Source organism: Balaenoptera physalus (assembly GCF_965194825.1).
Source record: "Balaenoptera physalus genome assembly, chromosome: 6".
In the NCBI taxonomy this organism is placed as follows: Eukaryota; Metazoa; Chordata; class Mammalia; order Artiodactyla; family Balaenopteridae; genus Balaenoptera; species Balaenoptera physalus.
Window position 1 is genome coordinate 18,548,147 of NC_138885.1, and position 14,130 is coordinate 18,562,276.

Here is a 14,130-nt window from a genome sequence, read left to right on the forward strand (position 1 = left end):
TGCCCCCAGCCTCTGATCAATTTTTTGCCTGCAGCTCAACCATGCATTTAAGAAAATACGTATATTTTTATATTATATTCTATGCTCTTAGGTGTGGCCTCCTGTGAAAGGATTTTGAAATCCTAATTCGAAATATTGCCAGATAAAAGGAAGTGTCTGAAGATTCACTTTTTTGAACACTAGGCCCAGAGTTTTAAAAGTATCCTATGTTACACAAAAATCTAGACTTTTGGCTTCTGCTGAGAAATGGAAAGACGTGGCTACGTAGGGCCAGCCTTCTTCTACGGTGACAACCGGAACTGACCAGCAGCTGCTCCCCTAGAGTGGGCTGTGTTCTCTCCACTCCTCAAGACGCCCATCATTCATACAATGTATGCCTGTGAATGTCAAGTCCAGCCCGTCTCACTCACTGACCCAGGGCCTTGGTTGAGCTTGCAACCCCTGACCAAGCAGTCTACCAAAGGGATCCTTGGTCTCTGATGCCTGCAAGGTGACCAGAAAAGTACCCAGTCATCATTTAGCGTTCTTGGGGGTGTATTTAACCTGACTTCACAGCTGTGGACTCAGCGATGGGTGAGGGCTCCGCTCCATACTAGCCATCGTGCTGAGCAACATACACAGCCTCTCAGGACGCGCATTTCCTCATCTGCAGAAGGGTGACCACGGTGCTTAGTTTGCAGGGCTGATGTGAGGATAAAACAAGGCAACTGACATACCAGCACTTTGGCCAGTGCCTAGCACATAGAAAGCTCTTGGTAAAGAGTGAGTATTGGTATAATATATAACATCGTCTTCTTTCAGAATTTTCTGTCACATTGGCAGCTTTCTGGTTCAGAGGCTGAGGCACTCTGTTGTTTGACTTTGTTTTGACCTCCACCTCTTCCTTCCTATGCCATAAGTCACACACACAGTCTTATATTTAAGTGGATTAGTAATCTTTTAAGAAATTGAGGGAACTGTACAAAATGAGGTCTCTCTACAGCTATTTCAGATTCCCCAACTGTGTACTTTAAAGCAGTAGGCCTTGGGAAAGTGTGGGAAAAAAAGACAAAGCTTATTTAACATAGCCCCTTACCACCTGTTCAGTGGGCCCTTTCCCCTACTAGCACGTGGATTAATTAGTGCCACCCCGTAGGGCTTCATGTCTGCCTCTGCCCTTGCAGCTGAGATCCCTGTCTGAAGAGCACCGCCCTTACCCCTCCTAAACGTCCAAGCATTCCTTCCTGTGCTGCGCAGTTCCCTGGCGGGAGGAGGGACCAGACTCATGGCTCATTCCTCTAGGGTCTTGCTGGTGCTAATCTGAGAGACACACTGAGATTGTCAGTCAGTGACACTCAATGGGTACCCTTCCCAAACACCAGCTGTATTATAACAAGGGACGTGAGCACTTGTACCCAAAGGAGTTACCCCCGGGTAGGACATTTAGGTACACCCTGATAGATTTCCAGGAGAGCTCTTTTGGGGCAGGGAGCCCTTTGGCAACCCTGAAATAATCCATCCTTTTACACGAATGCGTGTCTCTACTCATCACGGCACACCACTTGTGAGGAAACAGTATGGTGACTAGTGCATCTGGTTGGTCCAACGTTAAAGGAGAGAAAATGAAAATATGTTTTTATTTTAAAAGTCTAAGCATGAGCATTATAGTGATTGGATGGCCACTTATTATCGTGTTGGTCTTTTAAAACAATTTTCCACTGTCTATGTATTGTCTGTAGGATTAAGTTCAAACACCTAAGCCTGGCTTTCAAGGTCTCCACAATCTGGTCCCATCCCACAAAACCCCTCTATCTGTACCTCATCCTCAAAACTTACCCTCTGCTCTAGCCAGGCTGGTCCTCTGCTGACCCCCTTCCCTACAGTGTGCCGTATTCCTATCTCCAAGTCTCTGATTACGCTGCTTACCTTGAGTTGAAGGGCATCTCTGTCCCCTTTGCTGATGAAATCCTACCCCTTAGGAAAGTGGTTCCCAAACTCTGCTGCACGTTGGAATCACCTGGGGATCTTTACAGAATACTAATGCCTGGCTCCACTCCCTAGACCTTGTGATTTAATTGTTATGGGGTGTGACCTGGGCACCAGCATTTTTAGAGCCTTCCCAGAGGATTCTGCTGTGTTGCAGAGTTTGGGAGCCACTGGTATAAACGGCAAACACTCTTAAACTTCAGTATCTTACTGTCTCACTCTTGCCCTTTCCTGTTGATGAACACCAACATTTCTGGATTCACCAAAGGTGGGCTCCACACCCTGCCCTGTGTACTCATAGGTATGGAGAGCATGCCTCTAACTTATCTGTGATTACACTGTATCAGAATTATTTGTTTGCTTCTCTGTTTCCCTACTGAACTGGAGTTCATAGAATATGCGTACTGTGTCTTATTCACCTCTGTATCTTTGGCTTCTAACACAGGGCATGGCTGGGAGAAGATGCTCAATATAGGCTTGTTGAACTAAAGAGAACTCAGCTCCTTGGTGCAATCTATAGAACAAATATTTTACAGGAGTACAAAAGCCATACTTGCAACTCTCTAAGGCTACAGTTCTCTATCCCTCTAGTGAAAAACAGAGGAAGGGAGTCACAGACTATGATTCACTATGCTCACAAATATGGAAATCTCCACCAAAGCCTTATCTCATGCCTGCCCCTGGTATTTAGAAGCACTCATAAGGAGCAAGTTGACAGATGACGAAAACAGAGAACCAGCCACTAGGGAGTGAGACACAAGAAAGATGACATGTAATGTTCCAAGCACAGGGCTTTGTACACAGGAGATACTCAATGGATGGAAATTAATATTACTATTTCCAGTCCTTGGTCAGAAAGAACCACATGGTCCTGTTTCCACGGGTCTACCTTCATGACAGGTGGGATTTATATTTCAGGCTGCCAGATGCAAAGCTCCCCCTTTGAAGTTCGTCGCTTGTAGTTATAAATGGGTGAACTCAGTGCAGCCACGATAGAAACGTCCTTGCCCAACCTGTTACTCTATAGTACCTCTTAGATGTCATTTGTATATTTGGAAATGCAGAAATATTATCATCCTGGGAAGTATAAATACGGATCCAAATTATGTAAAACCACTCCATCCTATTCCTCATCCACAGGTATTATTACCTAAGTGGTTTCCAGTTCAGAGCCAGTCTGTTACAAGTCAACAGAACATTATCTATTGAACATCAAAGTTGTTATTGAGAACATTTGTACTTCCCATTCACATTTGTTTTGATGATCAATAGCTCACTCTTTGTACAATTAAGCCAAATATGTCAGCACGCTATTCAAAATGTGACCTTTGACTCAAATGGCCTGCCACTCAAAAAGCTGTGAAAGTCTGATTAGCTTTCTGAGATATTTTAAATTTTATTTTTAATATGAATGTCATTCACTGTGCTTTGGGCACACAAACTTGCATTCGGTAACAACTCTTTAGATTTGGGGAAATACCATGCATCCTTCACTTCACGAGAGTCTACCATGCAGCCTTGTTTTCTTGGTTATCATTTAATTCAGCTTGACTTCTTCCTCAAACTCCTCAAAAGACATTTCTTCCTCTTTAAAGGAATTTCCAAATCCCCTGTCTCCTCTTAGGAGATTATTTTTGATGCTATCACTGGCTGATGTTTTTAATATGAGACAATGTCATTTGAATTCCTACTGATCATTTAATCCTATTAGACAATTAGTGTAATACACTGGGTGAATCTATTACAGTTAAATAGCAAGAAAGAACAATTGGTGTTGGTGATCATTTGTGTAGGCTAGCCTAGTCATTTGCTTGTTGCTTATTAACATGAAAGTCTGACATTTGTTAGGGCAATTTGAAAGAAAAGAATCTAGCTGTATTATTTAACTTATTTCATGAATCTTGAATTCCAATACAGAGCAGGTTTAGTTAACAGTATCCTGTCTTGTAATCAACTCATATCATTTTGATTAAGCCAACATGATTATCCTTAACCACAGAAATGCAAACATTCAGATTCACAGATTTTCTGATTGTTGTTCTTTGTTAAAGATATTAGCTGCTGTTTGGTTACAAGAAGACCATATTTAGATTTGCTCAGTTGCTGTGATTGGAAATATTCTATGGCTATAAATATTGGCAGGATATGTGATAGCACTTAGTCTAGACAAAATGAAGAACATTGGGATTCGCAGGGTGCTAAAAAAATATTTTTTCAGTCATTTTTGTGCAATAAAGATAAATAACCACTCGATTTGTTGAGTCTCACTCAGCCTTGAAATGGATGAACTTTTTAAAAGGCCTGTGGTAATACTGACTGGCTAACTCAGGGAACACTTTCAACCCTCTTCTCTCTGCTACCTCATGCAGTAGAGGCTGGGAAGTAACATACTGACTTTCCCAGCATGCCTTGCACCTAAGATTAGCTTTATGATCTGGTTCTCACTGATGACATGTAACGTGAAGTCTATAGTGGGGGGCGGTGATTCTGAAGGAATTTTTACTTTTCCTTGCACTTTGTGTCCCAAATGTAGCTGGGATGCCTAGAGTGGTGGGAATTAATTTGCAACCAGAAGTGACACGCATGAGGACCAAAAAACAGGGTTTTGGATAGAATTGTTGAGCTGCTGCTTCTCTTTTATGTTTGCCTTCCTCCAGACTTTTAATTATAGAAGATGATTCAATGACTTTATTCCTTAAGTCATGGCTAGTCAGTTCTGTTGTTGTTACTTGCTGCCAGGAGCAGCTTGTTCGGATAGGTCTCCACCAGTTTGAGGAGATAAGTCTACAATTATGTGAAGACCAAGTCAGTTCTCTGCCAGAAACAGAGTCCAAATTTACTTCCTTGAGAGTAATCTAAACCAGCACTTTCCAGCAGAACTTTGTATGGTGATGGAAAAACAGGCCATATAGAATATGTGGCCACTGAGTACTTAAAATGTGGCTAGTGCAATTGAGGAACTGAATTTTTAATTTTATGTAGTTTTCATGAATTTAAATTGAACCTGAAATAACTACATGTGACTATTGGCTATCATGTCAAACAGTACAGATCTAAAGAATTGCTAGTCTATAAAAAAATACGCAGATTACTATAGCTCTCTCTCGAAAATTCAGCCTCTAACTTTATATATGTTATTGTACAAGCCCAAGAATACCTCATTATGGAAAAATGATGACTCAGTGGGGCTTTACATAGTGCCATGTTTGAAGGTTGCTGAACAATATTTAACTTGCACGTTAGCTAACTACACAGAACTGACACATTTAAGCATTTTACACCGACAACTAACTGTACTAAAGGATGTCTTTCCGGAATAATACTCGCATTCAGACTCCACTCATCCAGCTGTTTGTTAAGACTTTTGTATTCCCAATTACAACAGAAAAGAATAATAATGGTGTGCCAGTCTCATTAAGCTGTGAGGGTGTGATAACTCTCTGAGATAAACTGTAAATTATAGTTGGGAGAAGGCAGCTGGGTAAGCTAGAAAACCAGCCGCAGAACATACCAACATGGCTCTAGGAGTGGTGAGATACTGAGAGTTGGCAGCTAAAGGTACTCCAGGGAAAGGGCAGGAGCCGTGCATACTGATTATACCAGCAACCAGAAAGCTGTAGGGCTGTCATGCCCTAGAGGATGGTATTCAGTACTGTCTACTACACCCAAATGTGATTTGAAAAAATGATTCTCTCATGCCTTGATGTTTTGTGTAAAACTAAATAATCAGCATGCTTACATTTCACAGCTATTTTTTAAAGCCCAAAGAACAACTAATTTTGCAAGTGTCTACGGTGGCCCAGAGCTGTTAAAGTTATCACGTCTTCTATCTCCTGACAAGGATCACCGACGCAGACAGCTACTCTATTACCAGTTACCTCCTGGCTGCTGGAAACAGGTTAGCAAAATCCCTTTGTGTTAGAAACCTGAGTTCCTTCAACATGGGCTCATGTAAAATTTTAGGACAGAGATGACAAACCAAAGGTATCTCTGAGAAAGGACTACCTATAATCAGGGTTCTAACAGAAATGATGAAGAAAATGAGAGGCGATTTTGGTAAGCCGTATATACTTCATCTATTTAGTTCTATGTGTAAAACATATCCAATTTAAAAAATATTCAATATAAGAAAGCTACCACTCCACACTTCTAACCAATAATAGTGCTTCCTGAGACAATTACAGAAATTGGATCAATTCAATGTTGATTTTTTCCGCAGAGAGAAATTATTTACACTCAGTATCATTTTCATTTCATATTGACAAGGACTCACTTATCAGTTGGCATTGCGTTCCTTTGCAAATACCTATGTTTTCTTCATAGGTTCTGCTTTGACCCACTTATTTTATGTAGCTTCCAATGCCTAAGAAGATAAAGGTAATCATGCATGAGAAGTTAAGACCCAGTCCTTGTAGAGGTGGGCATAAGACATGACCTTTAGGAACACACCGTGTCTGAAATAAGGTCGCATGTAGAAAACATCTCAGTTAAAGGCATATTGAGACATGAATTTTTACCTATGGTATGGCTCTGAAATGCAGAATCTGCAACTGTATCTTCTTCATCCTCTTGCAAGTGTTCATTTGCCTCTTTTATCTGCAGTAACAAGGAAACACTGTGAGTTCCTATGTGTTATATTAAATCGATTTTGTAATCCTCAGACTATTGGTACATTCTATAACAAACATGTGGGTGTGTATGTGTGAGTGTGTGTATATATATACACATATATTTTCTTCACTCCATTTTCCCCTACTCTATCACTTGGCTTTATTACAAGTTTTAATTATAAGAGCATATTTTCAGAAATATAACCCCAGCTCTGAAAGCAAGTTACAGGGTACCTGATTCTACATAAGATTTTTGAGATAACAGCTATAGTTCTTTTTAATACTTAATAAAGTCAGTAACACAGAGCTGCTGGGAAAAATTAAAGTCTAAGGAAACATAATTCTTCCAGCGACAATGACTCCACCACGTTATTTTAATGAGAATAAAGAAATACACTTAGATCTGTTGACCTCTTCCTAGAGTATAACTCTCTAAGAAAATGTTATTTTGCTGTTGTTCTTTCCAGAATGAAATGTGAGGTGACTCTGATGTGTGCTCAGTGAACTAGAAGGGTGATACATTTACCTAGATTTGTTTCAGGTCAAAAACATCCCCCTTACATTTCAGCTGCGATATCCAGAGGCTGAATGCTGGAGTACCAAATGGAACTCGAGCAAGAACCTAATAAAGTCACAGTATTTTACAAATGAGAATTCTGAGATCCAGCAAGTTTCCTTAAACAGATGTAAATGCCAACACTAAACCCAGGCCCCCTACTTCCCAATCGAGTAGCAGTAGTAATAACAATATCATGAACAATATCAATAATACTAAAAACAGCCAACACTTAACTACTATGCAGCAGGAGCTATTTAAGCTCCTCACACCTATGCTCTCATAACCTTGCAGTGCTGGGAGGTAAGTGCTATTGTTAGCTCCATTTTGGACATAAGGGGCCTTGAAGAAACAGACAAGATAAGCAATTGTCCAAGTGGTGGAACCAGGATTCAAACACAGCAAATCTGGTTTCAGAGTTGTGTTCATTTGGTGGAACTTTGTTATTCTCAAATTTCCATGGGACTATGCCAGTGTAGACTTGGCCACAAGGTCAAGACAGCTTATGGTCCTTGGCAGAATGACCTTAAATAGCTCTTTGAAAATACATCCCAGCCAGTCACCTGGGCGGCCAACGATAATAATGAACTGTGCGATGAACGCAGTGGGGGGACATTAGAGGTTGTCAGTGGATTTGCTCGGGGGCTCAAGTTGAAGGCCAAGAAACCATTATTTTATACTTACAATATAGAAAGTCACATGCTTGTAAACTGACCTTGAGCTAGACTTAGCTTTCTACTTTTTAACCTCTTATTTTTCATAACTAATGGAATCAGACCAATTATTTACATTTCATGACCATGGTTCCAATATCAGAATGTAATTGGTGCCTAATCCGTACATACTGATAGCCAGGAGATGGAACACTCAGGAGTATGGCAATGACTGTCTGAACCCTAAAAGGAGAGGGTGTTAAGGGCTGAATACCCAGAGGCCATGCTTCACCACTCTCTTTCCCCATCAGCTGTCTGCTGTCAGCACTGCCTTGTTTGTTAGTACCTCCAGAGGAAGTAACTTAGGGAATGGGGGAAGAAGGGCAACATCAACCAGCTCTATTTCTAGTATTTATGGATGGCAGAGAGGAGAATCTCTGTGTGCGTCATCAAGACTAACGAGTTACTTATTTGCCTTCCAAAGTTCACCTAGCTCAGTGACCTCTTTGTGACAAAGCTACCGAGAAACCCAAAAGGAAGGAGACCCAAACACCTTAATTTCCATTAAGGATCCAACAGGAACTTTCTATCCTCATTTACAGAAACATCAAGAAAATCTGTATTTTCAGCCCGTTCCAACACCTAAGACAGGATACCCCATGTTTTCCCACACCTGTTAGGTAAAATAGTATTTCCTTTGGGTTTTTCTAAATCAACCAATTTTAAACTTGAAGGGGTGCCATGCGAACCTGCTGGAAAGTGGGTGAATCATCATCTCCATCAGCCTATGAAATTCGGAACAAAAGAATCCAATGATTACAACAAGGTTCTCATCTTGGAGATAAAGGAAAAGAGGCTTAGAGAGGGTTACTGATCTGTTCAAGGTTATAAAAGGATTTCAGTTTTAGAGTGGGCACTCCTGACCCCTATTCATTGCTGTAATTTAATTTTTCAGTGTGCCATATTGCCACAGTCATCCTTTCCAGACCTTCCCAAGAACTACTGTATCTCTCTTAGTGTCTGGCAATTAGATAGGTAGGCAGTATTCCAAATATACATAAACTATATTTTTATTTAAGAGTAGCAAAGAAGTTTTCTGTTTGTGTGTGTTAGTGCCCTGCTTCTCTTTCCTACTTGTTCCTACACCTTCGGTGGAACTTAATCACCACCTCTGTCCAAGTATCATATTTAAGAAGGAAAATAAAAACCATCTTGAGGTCCTACCTGTCAGCTCCTTGTCAGAACTTTTCTAGGGCTTTAAGTGCTTAACAGCAAATGCTAAACGTGGCCTCTTGGGTATTTATCAGAGGAACTGGGCTTGTAGACAGGAGTTCTTTCAGCTCCCCTGGGCTAATGACCCCTGAGGAGCGAATGACACAAAAGGGGAAAATTTGAATTGGAAAGGGATGGATGAAGAATCAACAAAGGAATGGAAAATTCGGGAGTGCCTTAGAATGGCATACTTGTCAGCTCTAATTATCCATACAAATAGATTTCAATGCAAAGTGGTGAGTAATTAAAAAAAATCCATTTCCATATGGAAATGAGGGGCATAATTTATTTTGGCAGCAGATTCCCCTTGCTAATTATATTTCTCATAGGCTGAAATTAAAATTAATTTTCAGTCTTGATCACACAGTGGCTGTGTGTTGGCGAAAGGTTGTGGAACTTTCCTGGGGGCAAGGGTCTGCCAGCTCCAGACGAAGAATTTGCCAAAGCGAATTCTTCATGTGGCAAAGCACTTCACAGATGGGAATGGTCACAAAATCAAGAAGTTTGGCTCAGCAAACAATGGTGGTTAGAGATTCAGAATTTCTTCAGCCATTGCTCTACCAGGAACAGATACAAATCAATGTCAGTAATGTCCCATTTGGTAAGAAGTAGCAGGTGACTTTCGTGCGTGTGGGTTATTTTTGGTTTCAGTTTGCTGCCAGTACTTTGGGCACCTTCTAATGGTGCACCTCCAACTCTTGCCCATCTTTTGAGCTCTGCAGTTGTAGTCAAGAGCTGTACTAAATACCAGTCTCTAACAGGTAACCATTAAATGCCACTGTACCCATTATATTCTATTAACCTCTCCCATTAGAAAAGGCTGGGAGGAACGTGCTTACAAAGGACACAGGAGGAAAAAGGGAGAAAATAATTCATTGCTGACAAATATATATACATAACTGCAGAATAAAACCCCATATTTGGGGACACCCTTCATTTGGAATTCTGTGTATATTTCTTCTCTGAATCATCCTAATAAGAACTGCATCCCAAGAAAAGAACATTTTGATGTTAAAGCTCATTGAAAAGGAAAAGAACTTAATGAACCTCTGTGAGAGGAGAGAAGTGATCTTTGGAGGGAAAACTCTTGGAAGGCATTACCTTTAGAAAAGACAGTCATTTAGAAAACTCTGCAGGAGGAGGGCAAGATAGGCATGCTTCTTATTAGCATCCAAGTACCATTTAGAACAGAATTGTTCAATTAAAGATGTTGAAATTATAAAATTTTGCAGAACTTAATAAGATGATAACAATTTGTATAATTATTGTACTATTTTATGCTACTTCATCACCACAGCACAATTTTAATGGGATTGTATTTGATACTTTTTTATTAGCATATGTGATTTTTTCAGACTATGTGACACTGGGTGAAGAGGATACTCATAATTTAAATTAAAATACCCATATTAAAATGGCCATCTCTTTCCAGTTATATGATCTCATTAATTTCATTAACGATTTTTATTTTGTCCAGTGACAGTTCAATAGGAGCTGGGAGCTGTTCCTTTGAGACTTCTCATTTCAGAAAATTATCTAAATCCACAGGAAGGAAGGACTTACAACATGTAGGAAGGAGTGTGCATTTCTTTCTGACTTATTTACTTAATACTGATGCAATCTTTTCTGGGGATGCCTTTTTCCCCTCTTATAATGATTTTGTATAATTTAAGTAAAAGTGCAAAGTTAACATGGCCCTTGTCTAAATTACGCAAAAGTTAGAGCTAAGTGGTCTGTAAATGACAGCATAAATGGGGACATAAGCCTCTAATTAAGGCTCTGAAAAGAGAAAAATATTTAATTCAGTAAAGCATTAATGAGACTTTTATACATATGGTAGAATGCATCTAGCAGTCTTGAAAATGTATATGCAGTCACCAGTGAACTAAGTCGAGGTGTGCTACATACATGGACTTGATATATGTATGGAAATAATTTTTCTATTATATTACCACAGATAAAAATAATTAAAATGCCTTAGGACCCTCATAACTACATATAGTCTTAGTTTGTTAAGGGCAAAGGATGCTGGTATATTATGGTATAAGATTTTTTGGTTTTTTTTTGGCTGCACCTTGTGGCACGCGGGATCTTAGTTCCCTAACGAGGGATCGAACCCGCGCCCGCTGCAGTGGAAGTGCAGAGTCTTAACCACTGGACCTCCATGGAAGTCCCTGGTATAAGATTTTTGAAGAGTGATTTTATTCAGGAAAAAAGTGTGATATGTAATGCATTATGTGCAGCTATTGTTTTCTACTGTGGGAAGAATTCTCTGCAACACACTTTAAAAGAAGCAGATAGCAAATTTACCTTGAGCTCCAGTAGGGGAAAATTCCCTTAAACTCTTGATTTTAAAAGGTTCATGGGTAGTCACATCAATGTGCTATGGTATAAGAATGTATCTCATTTTGCATCTAATTTCCTTTCTATATAGGCTGATAACATATAATGAATAGGTTTTCACTGCTATTCTTTTACTAGTCCCCAAGGGGACTATGGCTAATGTCCTTTCTGAAATTAGTAATTTTAGTCCAATCCCCATTGACGATTATAGAGGTGAAAAAAAATTGCATTTTACCTTTGAAAAAATGACTAGCTGTTCAACTATCTAGGTTAATAATACTCCTCTATATGGAAAGCTTCCCAGCCTGACTAATTTCCTCTTGCAGCTAACTAGAAAATTAGCTTATCCCTATGGATTATGTATATCTGGTGGTTAGGGAATCCTTGTACTTCACAGAGAACAATAAGAGTGTTTCTTGCAGATAGTCTGGAAGGACCAAAGGAAACATTATTACACTGTAAAAGACTGCAAATGAGAGAAGAAAAGCAAGGCAAATTACTTTAGCATTAGGAAGTACTAGGAAAGTAAAAATGAAATTGTAAAAGCTAAACAGTTTTTTTTCTTTTTGGTATTTCTGTACAGTGAAGATATACCCCAAGCTGTCAGCACCATATTAAATGGGGCATAGTTAAATTGAGTGCCTCTGATAAGGGGCTCTGCCAGGCTATCAAAGTTTTAGATCAGTTGGATTGAATTTCTGGCATACTGCACATTTCCACACGTTTATTCTCTCTCTTTCCTTTCAGTGACACTACAAAGGCAGCCTTAGACACACTTATAATTTGTGATTTTATAATGCAAGGGACATCTATGTTTTCAGGAAGGCATGATACCATGGAAGCCAAGAGCAAGAAGTGGGGAAAAGAAAAAAAAAAAGCTTTTGCAAAGAACATAGTTTGCATATGATTTCAGAGGGTTTGGAAAAGAAAAAAAAAAGACCTTATAGCGCTTTAGAGTCAAGAGCTGTTTGGAAAAAAAAAAAGCATTTAAGTGTACATTTGTCTCAAATTAAAGTGAAACTCTAAGGAACCCTAAACATCAATAATAATTAAAAACTAATAATGCCAATCACGATTACTTCTAAAATCTCCCCTACTCTTGAACCACTCCAGAAAAAAATGAGTAATTGCTTCATGTTTCAGGTTTTCCCTAGGAAAATGGTAGCACATAGTATATTTTATAATCTCTTTTATTAGAGCACAAAAATATATGGATACAGGAATTCTGAAAAGATATTGTTTTTTGCTCAAGTGCTTTAAAATTTACATAAAGGAACAATGAATATCACCAGACCAGTGATGCAAGAACAGAAAGAATATAAGGAGAGGAAGTTCAATTTAAGGTAATTTTAAAGCAAAAATATTATTTGAAACTGGCATATCCTGGGGAAATATAAAAATGCCTTTTATTCATTTTTTTAAAGGAAATTACCCCCTGAGTTCTGGACCTCATAATTAAAACACTAAATGATAGGGAGTCAAGTTCCAAAAAGGATAACTTTCTTTTTTTTTTTCTCTTACATGTATTTTATTTTTTACTTTTATTTATTTAATTTTTAACATCTTTATTGGAGTATAATTGCTTTACAATGGTGTGTTAGTTTCTGCTTTATAACAAAGTGAATCAGCTATACATATATATATACATATATCCCCATGTCTCCTCCCTCTTGCGTCTCCCTCTCACCTTCCCTATCCCACCCCTCTAGGCTGTCACAAAGCACCGAGCTGATCTCCTTGTGCTATGCGGCTGCTTCCCACTAGCTATCGATTTGACATTTGGTAGTGTATATATGTCCATGCCACTCTCTCACTTCATCCCAGCTTACCCTTCCCCGTCCCCGTATCCTCAAGTCCATTCTCTACGTCTGCGTCTTTATTCCTGTCCTGCCCCTAGGTTGTTCAGAACCTTTTTTTTTTTTTTTTAAGATTCCATATATATGTGTTAGCATATGGTATTTGTTTTTCTCTTTCTGACTTCCTTTACTCTGTATGACAGACTCTAGGTCCATCCACCTCACTACAAATAACTCAATTTCGTTTCTTTTTATAGCCGAGTAATATTCCATTGTATATATATGCCACATCTTCTTTATCCATTTATCCGTCGATGGACACTTAGGTTGCTTCCATCTTACATGTATTTTAAATGATGAAAAGTTGTCCATGACAGTTACAGAAAATGGATGGAGTTACCTTTTTTTTAAGTTCCATTTATGTATATCTGTGTGTAAATCTGTGTGTGTACACACACACACTTTTTAACAAGAGTTAAATTAAACTCCCCACGAAAACTCATATATGGGAAATGTTTAGTGGGCGTCCTCACTTATGGGAAAGCTCAACAAGATTTGGGAAGAGTCATAGGACATTCATATTAAAATAGGAAGTATAGGCTGTCTTCAAATGGCTCAAATCTATATAAATCCAGGATGGAAGTCATGCAATTCTGAGACATCTATTCAGGATCGTTAGTTTTAAGTTCTTTTCCATTCTGGGAAGCTCTTTCAAATGTTTTCTGCTTTCAACTTCTCTTGGGAGACCTAGCTCTCAATCCTTAAGGGTGAGCACAAAGCATGCATATTTGGAATTTTAATGTGTCCTCTTTATGAGATCCAGATTCTAGTGACTGGCTTCCTCTTTGGTTCTAATATTTAAACTCAAAAATTCTATCAGCATTAATCTCAGTTGAATCAAACTATACTAATCTGCCCAAACCATCCTTTTTCCT

General features: G+C 39.1%; 1 protein-coding gene across 18 annotated transcripts in view; it reads right to left on the bottom strand.

Moving 5' to 3' along the window:
* The window catches only part of NCKAP5 (NCK associated protein 5), a 1,104,646-nt gene that overhangs the window by 82,815 nt on the left and 1,007,701 nt on the right, over window positions 1-14,130 (bottom strand). For all 18 annotated transcript variants that reach the window (XM_082465765.1, XM_082465761.1, XM_082465763.1 and 15 more), the window contains one exon: window positions 6,483-6,561. In XM_082465765.1, coding sequence (XP_082321891.1) covers window positions 6,483-6,561 — 79 coding nt within the window. The remainder of the gene's footprint in view (window positions 1-6,482; window positions 6,562-14,130) is intronic.